The sequence below is a fragment of the Pleurodeles waltl genome, chromosome 1_1 (genome assembly GCF_031143425.1).
Source record: "Pleurodeles waltl isolate 20211129_DDA chromosome 1_1, aPleWal1.hap1.20221129, whole genome shotgun sequence".
In the NCBI taxonomy this organism is placed as follows: domain Eukaryota; kingdom Metazoa; phylum Chordata; class Amphibia; order Caudata; family Salamandridae; genus Pleurodeles; species Pleurodeles waltl.
Genome location: NC_090436.1, coordinates 619586773 through 619607661, shown reverse-complemented (window position 1 = coordinate 619607661; position 20889 = coordinate 619586773). Strand labels below are relative to the sequence as shown.

General features: G+C 44.3%; 1 protein-coding gene across 2 annotated transcripts in view; it reads left to right on the top strand.

Annotated features, from left to right (window-relative positions):
- The window catches only part of EPB41L4A (erythrocyte membrane protein band 4.1 like 4A), a 624815-nt gene that overhangs the window by 139876 nt on the left and 464050 nt on the right, over positions 1-20889 (top strand). For both annotated transcript variants that reach the window (XM_069226476.1, XM_069226475.1), the window contains exon 2: positions 10910-11014. In XM_069226476.1, coding sequence (XP_069082577.1) covers positions 10910-11014 — 105 coding nt within the window. The remainder of the gene's footprint in view (positions 1-10909; positions 11015-20889) is intronic.

The following is a 20889-nucleotide window of genomic DNA, read 5'->3' as shown; positions in this document are numbered from 1 at the left end:
AGTAGCTCCTCTTGATATATGGGATTGCTGCAGTACGCACCATCAGGGTGCAGACGCTCCATAGAGGATTGGAATGTTGCAGAGCCGAGTCTGCACATGGGCAACAGCCCGCTACGTGCCCATACTCACACCTTTCTACAGGAGACCTCATGCAGGGCTCCCCATTGGACCTTGCTCCCTCCAACGCTCTCCTGTCCCTCACATGGCACACTGGTCTTGGCATGCAGGCATGTGATGGTGCTCCATGCTCCAGGGCAGATGGTCTTTGTGTCCTGGGTGATATTCCCTTATCCAGCAGGGAGACTAGCAGGTCTTGGCCCCAGTCCTGTTCCCTGGCAGAAGTATTGCGGAGCTTCCTCTACTCACACAGCCCATCTGGCTGCTTGGCAGATGACACTTTTTGAGGACTCAACCTCCGCTTCTTATAGTGCTTTTCCAGACACCAAATGTGATTTGGGGTCTGGGTCTTTTAAGTTTTATGTGGGAGTTCTGCTTCTTTTGGAGTGTACACATTATTTCTACTTTCCTTTTGAAAGGATGTCTGTTGCAGTGGGCATTTTGAAGTTGATTGTCTACTACATAATGGATGGTAGTGGCCATAATTCCCACCTCTTTATGATTCTCTTATCAGCCCCATCTCTATTCTGGAGATGCCTTCAGGCCCCTTGCTTATGATCTATCACGGATTTACAGATCAGTCTTTAAAATGCAAAGATAGTCTATTCTCTGCAGTGTGTCCCCACCCAGATCTTAGGGATGGAGCAATCCATAAATCTGTCTTGGGGGATTCCTCTCCTCTTCCTGTCTTCACCAGGCAGCCCTGGCATTCCCAAAATGGAACCCCAGTCCCTCCACGTAAGGTACCACTGGAGGCACCATCCCTCAGTGTACACTTATAGCACACTTTTAATTCAGCACTAGAACCTCTATGCATTGTACCCTCACCAGTATACATGCATTCAGCATACACACTCAGTCTGTGCATATGGTTCAGCACTGAAGCTTTTCTATCTTTAACCAGGGTGTGTTATTTGAAAACACATGTAATCCCAGTTTACACATCCGCTATGTGTGCGCTGCACAGCTCTCCATCCTTCATGTATTGTACTTCATGTAAGCACACATGCATTCAGCACATGTGGCCCCTGCGCATGCACTGCACAGCACTATATCGCTCATGTAATGTATTCCTCTCAAGCATACATACACTTAGTACATATATCAGCCACCCATGCACTTCACTGTAATGTTGTACCCCTGTACTGTACCCTTCCCAAGCACACTTACATCCAGCACAAAGTCACAACTCCTGCATTATGCAGTACCACACATCGACCTGATGTAGGCAAGGGTGAGATAAACACACAGCTTTTTTAAAAGGTGTGAGCCAGTAGGCTTGACTCCAGTGACATAGGGTAAATAGATCCTGTTCACCATGCTGCCACCACATCACATTTGCTGCTTAACTCTTGGTTCTACCACTATAAGGGTAGCCCTTTGGGTACCACTCCCGGTCCAACAAGACCGCAATCCATGAGGCCTATGTCATGGCTCACACACATTATCTGTGTTCACCGATGACAAAACAAATCAGGATTAGGGATCCAGACAACAGTATGGTTGGATACTCAGGGTAGGGGTACACGTCTCTTACCATACAGAGGACTTTTCCGTCCCATCACCAACATAAACACTTCTATGAAGCAGAAGAACTTTGAGGTGGCTTTGAAACAGAAAGATCCAGTGATGCTTTGGAGAGAAAGGTGTCCCCTCTCGGCTCTTTCCGTTCATCTGTTCCTTGTGATAACCTAATTTTCCAAAACATCTTTTGCAAACATTACTTTTTAAAAATAACTTTTACGATAACATTGCTTTTCTATAAAATGTATTATTTTGACCAAAAATCTTTTCATAAATGTCAACTTTCCCTTAACATCTTTTTATTTAATTAAAAAATACATTTTGGAACATCTGCCATTATACGTTACTTTAACATAAAGCAAAGTAGTATTTACCATTGAGTTATCAACATATTTTAAGGCAGAGAAGCTACAGGCTGGTAAGATGCTTCTCAGTTGAGCATCTTAGCTGGAACTGCACAGGGCATTGCGGTGCCAAATGCATAGTTGATGATTATGTGAATTGTGATTGTCCAGGTTTATACTATGAGTACGGCCTTGCAGGAAAGGACAAGCTGTTCATCAGCACCCTTATTGATGAGTCTTGACAGGTCGTGTTAAAACAGCAGAAAATGTTAGCAGGGCCTGCTTGGATAAGGACACTTCTTAACTTGACTGCACAGATCTATTTCAGAATTTCGGTATGAACATTTCAAAGAACTGACGTCAGAGTTCCGTATAAATCTCACTCTTTTCTTAAGGAAGCAAGAAGGCAACTGATGAACACTTGTTACAAATTTTGGTCACCATCACACTGCCCAACAGACATGTTTATGTGTGCCTCGGATATGTTGAACAGTAATGAGCCCTCAGTCTCATCAACTTCTTTTTTCAGGTTTTATTAATGTATTATTTTAGATGGACGGTTTCACACTTAAAGGCCCACCTGAGATATAAAACTATAAGACAGACGGAAAGGCACACAGCCGACAGGAAGGGCCGTAGGATAAGCCTGCAGTTGGATAAACTGCAGCTTGGATGAGTCTGGAAAGGGGCGTGCCGCATTGTGATATTGTGGCGAAGCATATTTGTTGTGGGCCCCTCAGCTGTCAAAGCAGCCACACACTGGAGTGTGGCAGAGGTGTTAGTTTGAAGTGCCTTGGTTTTGTATTAAGAATCGTGTTATACATTTACGGTGAGATCAGCCAGTACTGTCGCAATGTTATCTGAGGGGACTGATGTGATGTTGGTAGAATGATTTTTTTCTATTTTGTGAATGGGATGAGGTTGGCGGTGTTTCTAATGTGAGAAGGCAATACATTTCAGTGAGGGGAGTGGCTTCTCCGCACAGCCATTTTCTGAAACTGTGCATTTTTTGGGCAGAGTCTGAACTAATGTTTATTTGTGCTGTTTAAGCAGTCCTTAATCGGGTGTCCTTACATAGGCGGTTACTTAGTCTACAAAGTCGGAAGGGTGTTGTACATAGAGGGGTTTTTAAGAGGTACATTTCTTTTTTATTGGTGTCTGGGTGTCTGCTGTGGATGCAGTGTAATCTGTACACCGTGGATGAACCATGCTCCCTGAACTAAAGAGTGACTATTAGTCTTGTTGAAGTTTAGAAGCTGCTCACAAGCAGTGCAGATTACTTGAAGGCAGCCTAGGTTTGTATCCAAGGTGTCCCAGCCTGCCCCACTAGTAACACGTTGCAGTAATGAGGTTTAAGGAGTACAAAGGCTTTGTGAGGAGAAATGTAGCTTCATTCTGCTCACATGTGATGTAGAAGTGACCAAGGTAAATGGTTCGGAGGCACAGGGAAACATTAACTTATAACCCCTATAACCTTTTGTGACTAGTGGTACCCTCATAGAGACAGCTTCTCTCAATTTGTGTCCTTTCCATCAGGTTGCAAAGGAAACGCTGTCATCGTAGCTATAGCTACAGAGGTCCTCAATGCATAGAACCTAACTCATCCAGTCGTCTGATGGCTCAACTGGCTATGATCTCCTGATCTCCCTGTTGCTTACTGAAGACCAGTATCCATGATTTCCTCAGAAACTACGAAGTACTGTCTCTAAATCCTCAATCATCTTATAATAATAAAAAAATAATGTACGGCTCACGCTGAAGTGTCACTTTCCAATCTAGAACAACCTATTCTGCAATATACACCCTTATGGTTGCTTGTTTAATTTTTAACAATGAAGCCCATTGTCATTGACACCTAAAAGAATTAAAAATATGTGCATGCGAGTATACATTTTAATGGGCCATACTTGCACATAATAAAAAACATTAGCATGCTAGGTAATCAGTGTTTCCCATCTTGAAATTCAGTCGACCAGTTGCAGCACTTCTCAAAGAGCCCACCCACCTTCCTGGGCTGCTTCTTCAATATGTCTTATGTAAACTGGGATTACTGGGATTTGTGCATAAGTAATAAGGGTTGTTTACATTCACTGCACTTACACAGAGGCAGTAGATGAGGGGATTGTCATTTAGGAAGGACATGACCCGTGTACATTAACTACTGATTGAACTTCCACCAACCATCGACAAGACTACGCTCTGCCTCCTTTTCACTTGCCCATAGTCCCCGCATCTACCGAAGCAGAAGTGGAGGACACTTCTTCTCTCACATTGTAGCAAAAACCTGGAAAAACCTCCCCCCGCATCTCCGGACCATCACCTCACTTCCGGAATTCCAATTGGCCCTCAAGACCTGGCTGTTCGAAAAAGCCCCCAGGACCTGCAAGTGCCTTGATACCCTATTTATGTGTTTAGCCGCGCATTATAAATCCCGATTGATTGATATGTTCCGTCCCTAATTGTGGCACACGGTTGTCATGTCCACTTAAAATATGAAACCTAACATTCAAAGACATATGTTTTGTTGAGACAGTAGATGCATCGCCAAGAAGGATGATAAACACATTATAATTTTCAGCTGTATGCTGTGTTTTATAGTATCGTACTCAGATGGCTGTTTATGTGTAAGCCTAGTTGACAAAATGAAGCTGTGGTGTTTTAAGTACAATGATATTACATCATTGTTTATAGAATGTCACCTTTCGGAGCCCGGGAAAGTTGGCTGTGGACAGGCGCTGATGCAGGGCCACTCCTTGGTAGCTCCTCCAGATGTTGTTGCAACAAGTAAATATATTTGTTACCAAATACTGTGTTCAACACATGAGTACATTGTTTTGTTTGTAACAATTGTCGAGCTGCCTGCTTTCAATAGAATCCACGCAGGCTGATTTAGGCTGGCGAGACTGCATTTCTTCAAGACAAATCGTACTGAGGCTTATGAACATCCGTTTAAAGGTACTATGCAGATGATAAGTTTGGCCATGAATATTCTGTAAGTGCTCTTGGCTGCCAGACCGCATTTTGTTAAATGCGCCTAACGCAGTGCCGGCTCGAGCTGAATTGAAGCCTGCGTGTCTGATGTCGGGTTGCTTTCGTCAGTTTCAGGAGTATAAAACTATACCCGTTGTGGATTACACTTTTTGGCAAGGTGTGTGACATTTTTGCACAGGCAGCCATCTTGGATTGGGGCACTGTGTATACTCTTGGTTTACATAATAAGGACCTGTCAAACTGTGGTTATTGTTTTGCAAAAGCTCCTTGTGACAAATATTCCCTCATCTTCTTCAGTTATGTGCACTCTTCCTGTTTAACGTTCATTCTTGTTACAGCTGTTTGTTGTTCGGCAGATTATCTAGTGACATGTCATATTCAACTGTCAACACTATTTCAAGAGAAATTCCTCAACAAAATTAATCAACCAGTTTTGTGTATCTACAAGTGAAATGAGAGTTACACAGTTTATTCAGCAGTATAACACACATTATATGGTTATGTTTTTTGGGGGCTATATCGTCTAGTGTTCATTTAAAAAAATAAAAATAAAAAACTGTTACCATGCAATCTGTAAATCCTTTGCCTCCTTTTTTTGGAAACACCAGGAGATCCACCAATTTCTTCGAAGAAATGGTTTTATGCATTCCTGGCATATTTGGGGGTTAGTGACACTTTTAAATAGAGACCTGAAAGAAACAAAATGCTTCTGCTGCACTCTTTAGGTTTCACTGGTAGATCTGTGTTTATACACTTGCCTAACATTGTTCTGGGTGAAGGGGAGGATTTGGATGAGTACATGCGTGTTTTAAAGACATATGTGGCAATCGAAGGACTTTGTATATTAGGTTGGTTCTACGAGGGTTTGTTTCACATTGTTTGAGGCCTGGGACCAAAGACCAAATTTCTTTGGTCATGGATGATGTAGGTGGGAAAGTGATTAAGAATTATCCTTTTTTTTCTAACACTCTCTGAACTGTTAAAGGTTTTCAGCACAAGGATTTAGGTTAAAGAGGGTGCAGTTCCCATTAAGTACAAGTTACTTAATGTGCCTTGCAATAAGGATGATTTAGAAAAAGAACTAACTATGTTGTGTGATTAGGGGATTATTGATTCTATTGAGTTGTCACTTTGGTTGTCTCCATTGGTAGTAGCATGCAAGCGCAGGGTGGGCGTTAGGGAGTGTTTTGATGGTAGCAGCCTAAATAAGGCCATGTTGGTTGCTTCTCATGCCCTACCTAATATTTCTGAGTTGTTGGCTCCAAATGGTTTTCTACTTTAGATATAACTTTGGCTTATCAAGTTGGTTTAGAATCAGAGTCAAGACATTTCACTGCATTTATTTCTCAAGTGGGTACCTCTCAGTATTGCAGGATGCCGTTTGGTTCAGCATCCACTGCCTATGTTTTTCAGAGGTTAATGTTTAATCTTTTCAAGGATGTTAAAGGGGTGGCAACATTACAGGGTGATGTCTTGATTTTTGCATCTACTAAAGAAAAACAGCATAACATTTTGGATCAAGTGATGTCCATCATGCAGGAGAAGGGAGTTGTGTTAAAAAAGAGAAATGTGAATTTTGTAGAACAAGGGGGGAATATTTGGCACATGTTGTGTTGGGAGACTAAATTGAACCCATGCCAGGTTCGTTGAAGCCATCATTAATGCTGCAGCACCAACTAATAAAAGTAGTCTTTAAGGTTTTTTTGTTCTGTTTTACTTCTGATTACGTTGAGAAGAATTGTAAAGGTAATTCTCCACCTTTACATCCTATTGAGTACCTTTCAAGAGCTGGGAAAAAATTGGTCTTGATTTGGTGGGGCCATTTAATCATCTACCTTCACGTATACCATTCTCATTGGTCTCGGTTGATTTTTACCCATAGTGGCTGGGGGTCAGATTTATTGCTGATCCAAATTCTAATAAGGCGGTGGATTTTCTTAAACAAAGTTTTCCTTATGTGAAGTTTTTCCGCAGTAACTTTGCATGTGAAGTTTTTCCACAGTTTTTGGTTTGGGACAATGAAGTCCAGTTTGTGAGTGATGAAGTTCAAAGTGTTCTAAAGTCTGGTGCTGTCAAATGTGTGAGAAGTGCTCTTTATCATCCACATACCAATGCTTTGGTTGAACAGATGAATCATGTTTGGTTCAATGTGTGCAATAGGCTATTTCAAACAGATGGGTAGTGATGAATGCTGCGTGTTCTATGTCATGGTTTTATCGGACCAGACCACATTCTGCCACTTACGTATCCCCATTTGAATTACTATGAGGTCACAAAGCTGCCACCAAAGTGTGTCCCAGCTGGATAACTAGATCGGTGAAGTTGGGGGAATTTTGGAAATATGGATGCCACTGTCAGAAACAATGCGGTCAGAGCTCAAAATAACAGAAGATGTATTTTGACAAAAACACTTATGTACAGCCATGAGTGTTCAAAGTTGGTGATGTGGTACACATCAGGATAGGGGGCTTTTGTGAAAAAGGGTGAAGAGAAGTGTTGGTGGTGCGGTGAGGGTCAATAGAAATAATTGGTGGAGGCAGAAAGTGTAGTGAGGTATTATCCTCACAATGTGCAAGACAATATTTCTAAAGGGGTTAGTTTGTCTGATCTTCAATATAAGCAGGTCCAGGGCAACAGTCTTGTTCCTCTATGGAGGAAAACACAGACAAAAAGTCTTCTATAGAAATTTAGATAAGCCTCTGTTCATTAACTTCATGTTATAATGTTTTTATTTATTTAATTCATTATTTCATGTTTTATTTAGGGTTAATTGTTTGGGTAGTAGGTTCTGGTAATATTGTTTTGTATATATATTTGTTACGGCAGTCTTGTTTTTTTACGTTTTTTGTTTTGCTAGGGGGAAAGGTAAAGTAGCGTTCTAAGTAGAATGATAGTAAATCATTATTTATAGAATGTTATCTTTTGAAGGCTGGGACAGTTATCTGTGGACGGGTGCTTATACAGGGACACTTTTTTGCAGACCCTCTATTTGTAGTTGTGACAAATAAATATTATTGTTACCCAATCCAGTGTTCAATGCATGAGTTACTACAGAAGTATCGTACACTTTCCCTACAGATCACCCACTAAGAGCAGGGGGCAGAAGGATTTGTTAAGTGCCTTTGAATGCTCTGGTTGTGGATGCATGACCCTGCCTTTTTTCACTGTGTCCTGCTTCCATTATAGCTGTTTTTCAGCTGTGGTCTGACTATCGGTGTGGCTAACTGCGGAAAATGAATTATCCAGGCTTTATTGTAAAGCCTGTTGCGGAAGAGCGTGCATTGGCAGTCATTTATCAACATTCAGCCACAGCTAGGCTTGGTCCACTGCTGTGCTTTCAGACACTCTGTGACTGGAGGATAATGACTCACATTATGTTGGCTGGCTGTGTGTGGTTTCATGAGCCAGAGAAGACTGTACACAATGGGACACGGCGATGGCTGGGTTCATCTACTTCACACAGACAGAACAGACATTCAATAGCACAGTTGACCAGGAGCCATGGGAGGCCATCAAAGCTGTCTGCTTCAGTAGCCATCCTACTACAGGCATCACTTTGCTCTCAAAATGCCACACATGCAGCAGTGGGCGTGTGTTAATGTGGAGCTCTCTTTGCAATGAAATGATAAAATTCTGCTAAACATTCTCAGTCTGTGTCCTTAACCTCACGTGATGATGGCACTATGCGGATGTGTTGTGTGTTCCATGTCTGCTCTTTAAAAAAAATGTTATCAGTGTCTACCTCATCCATTTCTGTATTGTTGCACATGACTTGATTCGTTGACATCTTTGTGCAAAGTATATCACAACAGTTCCTTTAAGCAGCAGCAATGGCAGAAACTGGAGGCTAGTTAGCAACATTTCATAAGTGTCAGCATGGAGTCAACTATTATGGTGGCTGTTAGTGGAGGAGCTGGCTCAGTGACAGGAGTGGGGAGAGCAGGCTGGTGGATTGCCACAAAGATCACGACCAGTGCAGAGTCTCTTCACAACACTTTCTCAGCCATGATGCAGAGTAGCGGGAAAAAAGAGAGTGGAAAATGAGAAAGGACGGAAAGTCGACTCGTAAGCCTCAATGGGCCCCATTCACAGAAATAAGCAGGGAATGTACTCTGGTTGATTTCCTCATATATTTGAGTAAATATCTGACTTTTTGGATTTTACAAATGAATCAAGGAGAAAGCCTGGGATTAAGAGGTATTTTCAGATTTGAGGAGTATTTTGTAGAAATTATCTTGTGAATTATTTTTGCATGTCTAAAACTCCATTGCGTACCTTCATAAGTAAATATGATGCATATTAGAACACGGGATGCCTAGACTCCCACTTAAGACAGTACAGTGACTGAGGGCCAATAATGGGTTGTGTAGATAATCTATTCCAAATTTTTAATGTTTGCCTTTCTGTTTCTCCCTTTTTAATGTATAACACTCCACCTAAAATGGGAGGAAATATCTAATAGCCTTAACCCTTCTTCTTTGTGCTGTGCCAGTTTTTAAAGATACTCTCCTTTGTAATATGCTTTCGCCTGTGGCTCGGGCCTATATCCTATAATTTGGAAGAGAGCTTTTAACTACTGGTACGACCCAAAGCAGAATGACTATAAGCAGTGCTTGAAATTGAAAAAATAAAGTGCAGGTACTCTGTGCCAGAGTACCTGCTTGTTTCTGAGAAGTGCTGGTACTCTCCAATTCAAGGTATTACGTTTTTCTTGAGATGTGCCGGTACTCTGTCTCTCAAAATAAAAAAGTGCCGGTACTCAGTACCGGACAGTACCGGCCCATTTAAAGCACTGGCTATAAGCCTACAGAGTGCAATTGCACTGCAAATTCTTTCTTTTTTTATTTTTTCTCAAAGGGAAAACATGATTCCTTTCCCATGCTCCACCACAGCCTTGGAGGTGGTCCCACCCCATTCCTACCCTGCACAAGGATTTACACCTGCCCTTTGCTGAAGTAAATAGCTGAAAATGTTTACAGGTGGAATGAGCCAGGAAATTTGCGGTTGTGCAAAACTTTCCTTGATATTCTCACCCTGGAAAGTCCATTCCCCCACCCTTTGGTAAATTTTACTCACATATACAAGAATGTGTCAGTGAATCATTTGCAAGTTGAAATCCATTTTCTGTGATCCCAAGAATGGATTTGGTCTTGTGAACCAGTCCATTTGCTCGTGCAAATACAATTTAGGTGTGCAAATCGATTTGAGAATTGAGCCCTGTATGTCACTGGAGAATCCTGACCTATCGACTAACAGTACAACTTTGCAACAAGATTTAATTAATTTTTAGTGTCTAGATCAAAAGCCATTTTAGAAAATATGTGTTACAAAGAAAATGATTTTACAAGCGTACTAACAATTTTGTTAAATGAGAAGTGTGAAAGCGCACATGACTACATTATCAGCATGCCTGCTTCTCTGGTAGCTTGGGTGAATGTGGCGTTAGGATGAATGAGAGGAAGCAGCCTGGGTCACGCCCCTCTATGTCCACCCTTCTCTGGGTATCACTGATTTAAATGTTGGTTAGGTATGCAACCTTTTCTACTCTGTCTCCCACCCTTTGTGTTTTGTGTGCATTCCCCTTTATTTTTTACAAGAGGTTTATAACTTCAAAAAAGGGATCTTGTAACCAACCCCCTGTTTTCTTATTGTGTTTGTACATCCAGGCGCACAAGCTCAAAAGCCGCAGACCCATATGTAGAAAATGTCTTTAGAGGCCTATTGTGGCGAACAGGGTTGTAGACTGCCAGCTGCTGCGTGCTCTCAATGCATAGTTTCTTGGTTGCACACAGAGGCTCATAAGCAACCTTTTGCCGATCAATAAAACCGTCCCCTGGGCCAGACAAAGCAACGGTAAATGCTTGAATGCGGCGAGCAGGCAGCGCAAAGCCGGAGTCCGCTTCTGAAAGGCCTCTCTGCATTCTTTCCCACAGAAGTCAACCAAAGGATCGGTTGTCCTGGACTACGTCTTCCGTCACCTCAACCTCGCGGAGATCGATTACTTTGGACTGCGCTACTGTGACAAAAGTCATCAAACGGTGAGTAGGAAACCTCGAGCAATTAGGCATATCTGTCAAGGTTGCCCTTGCTATCTGTGACAATCCACGTGCGTGCTTCTGTGCAAGGCCGGCTGCAGCGCTGGTGGCGCCCTGTGCGGCAGTCTGTTTTGGCGCCCCCCCCCGCCCCCCCTCCACCCCAAAACCACCTCCTCGATTTCCCTCACTACCACCCTGCAAAGGTGCCCCTCATCTCTCCATAGCTCTACTTTCACATATCTTAATTTGTTTTAAAGCGCTTGTAAAGCCTGGCTTTACAGACCCACTCAGACATATTAACCCTCTGCGCTACTTTAGGGTGAGTCAAAGCTGCCCCTAGACAAAACTCCCATCTCTCTTCCTACCAGGAACATAAATCACAAGAGTTATCTTGACATTTTAATTTCGTCTTGAAGGCTGCACAAGGAACTTTTCAGCAGGTGCTTTTAAATCGCAAGTTTCATAAGTTATTCCTAAAAAGAGCGCCCCCCTGAGGTCAGCACCCAGTGGGGCTGCACCACTCGCACCACCCTAAAGCTGGCCCTGCTTATGTGTGACGTTCTTTGCCTTATGTGGGACACTTACATGTGACACTTTGAATGGCATCTCTTTGCATGTTCTATCCATGTTATAACATTATTTTCGAAAGAAACTTTTGTGCATTAGGAGGGACTAAAATATGCATCACATAGGTGAATTTATGTAGTCTAGTTGTAAAAATATATATTTCTTGGTTTGTGCTTTTTATTATGCTATGAACCCGTTCCATGATTCTAACAGAAATGGATTTTATAAATCTGAAAGCAGTATCTAAGTTAAGAAGGTCCCATGAATGAATGATATGAATAAACATGTGTCACACAAGGACACTCAGGCCTGTTCTATCTACATGACAGGAAAGAATGGTTTAGAGTTCATCTTGTTTTGCAGTGAGGGACCTGAGTAGAGAACAGTGTTCTACCAAGGGTGTTACTGATGAGAACACTTGCAATTACTAATAGTTTACTTCATATAGATTCACCTAAACTGTGCTTCAATGATGGTTATTGCGTCACACAACATTCTCATACTGACATCTATACTGCACTGCCTATGTGTCACTGATCGACGACTTAAAGATCTACAGCTGTGCAAATAAAAGCCACGCTCGCATCTCCCTCAGTTTGCCCTGGCACCTGTAGCTATTCGTAACGGCAGCCCAGGGGTGCCCCAGTGCTGATCTCTGCCTGCCGCCGCGCCCCGAAGGACTGACCTGCTCGAAGGGCACAGAGGCCTTCTGTGATGTCAGTTCAAGCAACATGCGTATACGATAACACACACAGAATAGGCAGCATAAGCTTCACAGACACAGAAGAACAGCAACAGAGGCAGGATAAGTTTCATTCCCATACAGTAGAGCAGAACTGCCAGCGGCGGTGAAATCTTCACTTGCATATAGAAGAGCCCTAGAAAGGGAATGGGAGTGCAAGCTTCATTTTGAATCAGAAGAGCTACTGAAAAGCCATTGGCAATGCAAGTGTCTCAAGAATGCACAGAAATTGTGTGTCATAAAAAGGGCTGATGCGGCTCTGCTCGCCTGGCACCCTTCGAGCCGCGGAGAAACCCTTAACGGTTGCTGCTACGGGATATCAGAGTCTAGCGGCCAGAACACCTTTGCTGGGATTCTGATGCTTTTTTGTTTATGTTGCATGTCCAAACCCAGTGGGCCATACTCAAGTGGCTGCCAAACTTCCTTTACCAACACTCCACTGGCGGGCAGCAGTAAATCTCCCGGTGCAGGCCGTACAGTGCAAGCACATGTGTAATGGTAGTGACCAATCAGTGTCAAGGGAAGGTAGTCGGGTCTGCAAATGCTGTCCAATCAGTGTGAACCAGCCAACCTCATCAAAGCTTGCCAGAACATCTATTGGCTGCTGAGTGCCACCTGGCCCACATGTGTATCGGTAGCCTCTAAAAAATTAGCTGAGTTGTTAGTACAGTACAAGAGGTAATACACTCAACTTAATTAATATGCTGATGTGCTTGACAATATTTTTACTTGCGGCAGTGCGGTTAATTAACTTAAAATGCGTTAGTATAACGTGAGATGTGTGACACTTGGCAGGGCTGACTTTGGTAATTTTCATTATAGTCCTAATGATAATTTATTCCCCCCAGAATAGAAGCCTGCCTGGTGCATTTGTCGGCTCTCCAGGCCAGTGGTCTTAGGCACTGATGTCAGGCTAAAAATAAGAATGGCGACAGGGTCGGATTGGGATCACAATTAGGCCTGGGCATGCCCACAAAAAGTGGCCCACATCCCTGGATCATACCCTTTCATGAAAAGCCATTTGGTTTGTCTCATTTGATTAATTTTTAGAGAAATGTTTGGTAACTGAGCATTGTAAAACTTATAGCCAGTAACATTGGTGAAAAGTCTAAGAACTGCATTTTGGCTGGGTGAGGTGAAACAAAATGGCCACATCTATTCTGGCTAGGGTTGCCTCCTGTGCAGTAATTTTATCACTATAAATGGCATTTTTATGTCCTGGCAGGTATGTAAATGAAGAAACCCATCCAAAGCCAGTATTGTTTAATTTAACCAGTATGTATTTTAAACAATAAATGGCAAAGCACTTTAAAATGTGTTTTAAAGCTGCCTTTATTGTCCATGACTTAAAGTTAGACGGACCACAAACAGAAAAGCCATGGGAAGACGGAATACAGCATTTTTATATCGAGTCATCTTTCATTATCATGCTCTGGCCTTCGCAGAATACATAAACAAGCATGGTTATTTTTTTATTGTAGCTTTATATAGCATGAACACGGTGTTTACACAAGCACCAGTTACATAAGATACAATTCAGTTTTATATATCACAGGATATTGAGAGGATGCTGCGAGTCCAATCTAGTTCCCAGCTTTCAAAGTCTGATCTCTCTGACCCTAACACTGGGATGGATATGACGACACCTGGCTTCCAGCTAGAATGGTTTTCTTATTCACCCAGTCCCCAGCCCATCACAGCCTCAGGGCAGTGGCCAGATTGGGAGGGTGGGGGTCAGGAAAAGCACACAACTGCTGCATTACAGTGGCCTGGCGGGGGGCTTTGAAGAAAGTAAGGCTCCATGGTTCGTCTGACTGCAGCCTTAAAAAAATAGCCCACGGATGATCCTTAGGTACCGGCCCATCGCCCACTACCCGACTGTCCACCTTCCCAATCTGATGTTGAATGGCGGAACCAGAGGCATAGCTTGAACAGTGAGATTGGGGGGGGGGGGTGTTCACATTGGCACGTCATATCAAAATACATTACACAACAAGCAGAGCGCATGAGGAAGCTTATGGGGCAGTGGAAAGGGAGAGGAACACAGATTGATAAGGATACTAAGTGAGAGAAAATGCAATAGTTTGTAAATAAACCAACATCTTAAATGACTTTCAGAACAGAGACAGAAATAATGTGTGTGTTAGTTTTTGTCTCTGTGTATGTAAACATTCTGTTCGACACCTAACCATACCCGACTGAAAGCAGCTGTACCCAACTATTTGCCAGAAATTACATTTTTTGGGGGGGATGTTGTAACACCCCAAACCTCCCCTGATGCTCCGCCCCTGAGCATGGTGTAACACTAAACAGAAAACTATTTTAGTACTGTCCACATTTCACAGACGAGCAGCTTCCTCTGGTGATACTCCTCCCCAATCTATGCTTAATTGGCCAATGTGTACCTTGAAAAATGATCACTGATGGATATGCAAGTGTATTACTATCATTTACAGGTTTCAGGCTGAGAATTGGAGCAACACAGCGGAAGCAGGAAAGACTCTCTGATAGTGATTAAAAGTCTTCTTTAATTATAACAGGGGAAATAAAATATTAATAATTTTTTAAAAACGTACCTTTGCTGCTGCCGCTTCTCTCCTCTTCCTTCTGTGGTGATAGTGTCCCAGCAGTCACTGGGACACCAGCACAGGCTCCCCACGCAATGCTGGCACTGCTCTCATGCTATACCTATCATGAGAGCAGCTTCAAGATTGGTCTGAGCGGCTTGATCTGCCACTCAGACAGTGACTGGGAATCTGTGCAGTTTTTCCCACCCAGATGTGCCACACGGGTTAGAGGAACCTAAGTGTGCATGTCAGTTGGCTGGCCTAAGACAGCCGGACAAACTAAAATGCGCACTTAGATGCACTCCACTCCCTCCTCCCGTGGCCCGGCCCAGCCCCTCCCTACCCCGCACATGCTGGCCGAGCCAGCAGCTGAAAAATAAAACAGTAGTAAAATATAGTTTTATTTTTCAGCTTTTGGCTCAGCCAGTGGGGCGACGCTCATCCGCCATTGCGAAGGAGCCGCCCCTTCTGATAAGCATGTTTAAGGTCTCTCCATTTGTGTACTGTTGGTGGATGAAGGCAAGAAGGAGGAAACCATCAGGCCTGGACTGGCACTACCGGGTACTGGGCGTTTTCCCAGTGGGCTGCCGGGAGCAGGCCAGTTTCACTGTTGGTCGGGCCAGTTTTGTTGCTGGGGCCTGATAGGCCATGTTACCTGCCTGCAGTGTTTATAAATAACCAATGCAAAACAAATAACTATAAAATGTGCTCCAAAACCATTTGTTTTTACAGTCGGGTGGTTCCTGTCTCCTGCAGGGTTGCCACGAGCAGCGCGGACTTTCAAGGCTTTAGGGGGCAGGGGTGAGTGACAGATTCTAATCATGAGCTTACAATACAATACCGTAGGACTTAAAAAGCGCACAGCTGCTTCCGAGGAAGCATCCCGGCGCTAGCAGCAATGGACCATAGACATTAACAAGCATCCAAGCCTGTGGACGGCAGGCCTAAGCATTAAAAAGATATGTGTTCTTGAAAGCTAATTCAGAAGGTGCAAAATGAAGTGCAGTCGGAAGCGAGTTCCAGAGTCTTGCCATTGGAAACACAAAATATCTTTAACTTAAAAACATTCATTCTTCAAACCACCATCCTTACAATGATGCTATCCGTGAACCAAGGGCTGAACTGTCTTTTTCCCCCTATATGTGTCCTAGGGTGTTATTACAGATGTAGTAACTGTAGTCTTTTGCCTTTGTGCAGGGGACACCCTGAACTAATGTATTTTAAGATGCTCTTGCATGATGAAATAGGAAAAGGAGGCACTGTGAAAAAATTAACTGGATAGGATCACACAGTGTGGTCAAGTGGAAGCTGGGATTGATGCATGTTTTCATGCATTTCTGCTACTACCTGATTGTCTCGTTCCCTCACCATTTTAGATCAGGGCTTGATGCTTTGTGTTTAATTATTTGAGGTGCTAAATCAGTGCATTATGTTGAGTTTCACAAGGATTGGTGATAGTTGTGTTTAAGGAGATTGATGTTTTTGTGCAGAATCTAAAATAAAAACCAGATCACTCACCTTTGGTCAGTGCATTGAGACCACTGGCTCCACGTAGCTGAAGGGTTTAATTTGTTGTCCTCCATTCCTGAACAATTCATCCACCCACTCAGTATCTAACCATTCATTGAGCCATGCAGCCTTGCCTTCAGTCCTCATCCATCCATTGAATGATTGGACTAGGTTAGATAATGAAAAATGTATTTTAGAACACATAGGCGGTGATTCTAACCGCGGCGGGCGTCGGTCGCCGCCCGCCATGCGGTTACCGCCAAATGACCGCACCGCGGTCACAAGACCGCGGCGGCCATTCTGGCTTTCCCGCTGTGCTGGCGGGCGACCGCCAAAAGGCCGCCCGCCAGCACAGCGGGAAAGACCCAGCAACGATGAAGCCGGCTCCGAAAGGAGCCGGCGTAGTTGCTGGAGTGCGACGGGTGCAGTAGCACCCATCGCGAATTTCAGTGTCTGCTAGGCAGACACTGAATTTTTTTTTGGGGCCCTCTTACGGTGGCCCCTGCAGTGCCCATGCCATTGGCATGGGCACTGCAGGGGCACCCAGGGGCCCCGCGGCACCCCCTACCGCCATCCTGTTCCTGGCGGGAGACCCGCCAGGAACAGGATGGCGGTAGGGGGTGTCAGAATCCCCGCTCCGCCGCCATGGAGGATTCTCAAGGGCAGCGGAAAGTCGGCGGTACACCGCCGACTTTCCGTTTCTGGCCGCGGCTGAACCGCCGCGGTCAGAATGCCCAGCGGTGCACCGCCAGCCTGTTGGCGGTGCTACCGCGGTCATTCGCCCTGGCGGTTTTTACCGCCAGGGTTAGAATGACCACCATAATGTTTCCATTTTTAAAAAATATTCTTGGGGAGAACTACCCCAAACCACACTTACAGTGGTCCAGCTCACTTACTACGCTAACTGTATGCAATACGGTGCTCGGTCTAGAAAGGTTTACCAGGGCTGCTTTTGCATCCCACTTCAGCCCTGGAAGCAATCCACTGCACACCTACCTAAAACCTCTGTTGAGCCCACGGATCCTCCCACCTAGCCAGTTGGCTCCATCACCCCATCGCTCACTCTCTTAAAGTGTGTAAAAGGCTGCCTAAATGAGAACTGGTCACATGCCTAAACATAACTCTGGCATGGTGCTTCTTGACAAAGTGAACTCTTCTCACTAATACAGGCACCATTGCTAACTTCTCTCACCCTTGAGCCTTCCTTTTTCACTCGCGTCCTGCCAATGTCCAATACCTACACCTTTGCCCTATCTCCTTCCTACCCTTTCCACATAACCTTCACCTTCCATAACCATCAGAGCCCCTTGGCTCAATCCTGCCCTCCACACCCCAGACTAAACATTGGAGTACCCTGCCATATTTGCCACTGTGGCTTCAAATGAAACTGCTTCATATCATTCTTATAGCAGTACTGTCACTATTAAGACTTGACTCTAGATTAAAATCACAAAAGTCTGGGTCTACAAATATTGAAGGTTGTGGTGTGCATCACTTGTGTGCAGGAGATGGGCAGGAAACATTATGTGTGACTTAGTGTTGGGTAAGTAAAGGGTAAGGAAGAGGAAATAGAAAATGGCAGGTGTGTAGCAGGAGGTGAGTGGGGTGATGCACCCACCCAGCCCCTGCTCCACACTGTCGCCTCTCAGCCTTGGACTGGGCTTGCTTCTTGATAGGGTAAATACCTGTGGTGCTGCCTGTGCTCAATCTCATCAGGTAGAGGAGCCAGATACCAATCGTTACAAGAGCTGCGAGGGTAAGGACAAGGCTTGATTAAAAAAAATCATAGCTAAAAGGGACCCTAAGATTTTCTTACCAACCGTTGGCTGGCGCTTACAAATGTGACAATAAAAATACAAAGGCTGCAAATTCTTGGTTATACTTCATGCCTTTTTTCACAATTTCCTGTCTCTTTATCTCATACTTACAGCTTGTTTTACATCCCTGTTTTTTGCCCCATAACACCATTTTCCTATAGTTCTCTTCCTCCTTTTTCCCTTTCTCTCCCTTTGATGGTGACAAACCAACCACCTTGAGATCCTAACGGGTAATTAGCTGTGTTCTACAAGAACCACTGATTGAGTGACAAATAAGTTGCGATCCCAAAAAAAATGAGTGTTAGCGCTCACCATCTTACAATCACCAACCAAAAATTAAGCACTGGATAAAATATATGCCTATGATGCAGGACTCAGCTTGATTGTATTTTGTTGTGCAGGAATCTGTTAATTTTGATTGCCAAAAGCTGTATTGTACTTTGCTGTGGCCAATAACATTTGCATTCTTTGCTCTCCCATTGTATAGAAATCGGCCCTTGTTTGTGGCTCAGGCCCATACTTACAGGAGCGCGCAGTTATATCCATATCACCCACCGCTACGGGCAGTAATGCTTAACAATAGTTATGGGCTAAACCATACATTAGTGGTGCAGAATGCGTGCAGGCACATGATTAGGCACTCAGTCTTATTAAATCTTATCAGATCAAAAGAGATGAAAACAAAATGGTGGTCAGTGCGAAAAGGCTGTGGCTAGAATGAGAGGAGTCCGTAAAAATATTATTTGACAAACAACATGTACAAACAAGAATTAGGAAAGCCAATAGGTCTGGGTATAGTGTGGTAGTACACGCAGTGCTAGCACATTAGAGCGAGACGCGAGAGAGAGCCAGCAGCAGCAGACAGAGAGGGTTATGGGTGTAAAGTAATCCCTCATGCAGATCAGTGCAAGCACTGAAGTGGAGTTGCATCGGAGTGGAGCTGCAAGGCCTCACCCAAACAGCTAATATCATTAACTGAGAGATATATTCTCTGCTGGCAGGAGCCAAAACATGATTGATAAACTCTCCAGTCAAAGACTGAAAGAGCATGGTCAAAGAAAGCCAGTGACCCAAAGCGTGCTTTCCGTATATGCTCTCCGTATATTGTTAGCATTATGTCCTTTTGATTGCTGTGCTGTCAAAAACCCGATCTTTAATAAACCATTTGCACAAAACATCATACTTTCACTTTTCATTGTTTCACATGCTAAAAGTTGAGATAGTGCCAGCAAACAGCATTGTGAGGTCTCAAAGGAAGGAGGGAAAATTGCTAGAAATCCTTGAATGATGGAGCAGTGCTAGCATTAAAGAGTACTCTCGGTTTTGCATGTTCCTAATTGTTAGAAATAAGGTTTCTGGTTGGCTAGGGTATGCACCTCAGCCAGGCAGAACTTACCCACTCTAGTCAGGGCAAGGGAGTTACACATCCAAGATAACCCCTGCTCACCCCCTTGGTAGCTTGGCACAAGCAGTCAGGCTTAACCCGGAGGCAATGTGTAAAGCGTTTGCACAACACACACAACACATGTGACACAATATCCCCACCACAAAGGAAACACAACACCAGATTATATGAAAATATACTGTATTGTACACAAGGCAATTATCAGACCGAACATCACATATCAGTACTATCCTGCTACCTTAGCAGTTGTCAGAACGTTACACATTAGTTACTCTGCAACCTAGCAGTAGTCACACATAACACACAGGTTACTCAGTATTCTGCAACATAAGCAGTAGTCAGGAAAACACGTTATTACATCACAGCACTTGTCATAAGAATATCATAAAATGCCCATAGTAGGAACATTATAAAACATATGGCAAGTTAGAAAAACATATTAGCAAGCATGTCCATAAAAGGAACATTTGCATACACATATGTAAAAACATCAAACGCAGGTAGGTACTATATGAATCAAACAAAAGTCTGTAGAAAGAACTTTGGATTGCAACTATATTGGTCCTTTAAACAGTACCTGGTTGGATGAAGGCACCTCCAGTGCCTAGAAGGCGAATAATGGGGCCCCCGGTGCTCCTATGCGCAAAACGGGGGCCTCCCTTATACTCTGGGGTCAGAGAAGGACGACATGCACCTCCTCTCTTTTATAGACAGGCCCCTCCGGGGACCGTGATTACTGGGGGCCCCCCAGGGCCTCAACCGGCCCTAACGAGGGGGGCCAAAGCCAGCAAAAACAACTTAGGGCAGGAGGGGGCACCACGCACCCCCTCCGGTTTAATGACAGGCCCCTCCCGGGACCCGCGATCTCTGGGGCCCCCCCCAGGCCTCCACTGGCCCCTCTACCAAGGGGGGGGGGTCCACAATAATGCCCGTTTTACCTAACAGCAGAAAAGGAGCATCCTGCTCCTAACACAGAGGCCAGGGAGAAGGGGGCACTCCCCGCGCCTTCCCCTCGTCCTGCTGTGAAGCCACAAGAAGATCAGACCCCTCCTGGGGCCCGATCAGACACTCACCTGCACCCGATGCAGTGCGCGAGTGTTCTTCCAGCTTCCCGGGCCGCTACGGTGATCTTATTTAAAGGGGCACAATGCAGCAAGGAGCCTACGAGCTCCCAAGGCTCCATAAGCGTGCTGCAATCAGCGCTATGGCAGCCGCAACCACGGAGAAGCACCCCTCGTGAAGAAATGGATGCAGGGGTCAGGGGCCACAGT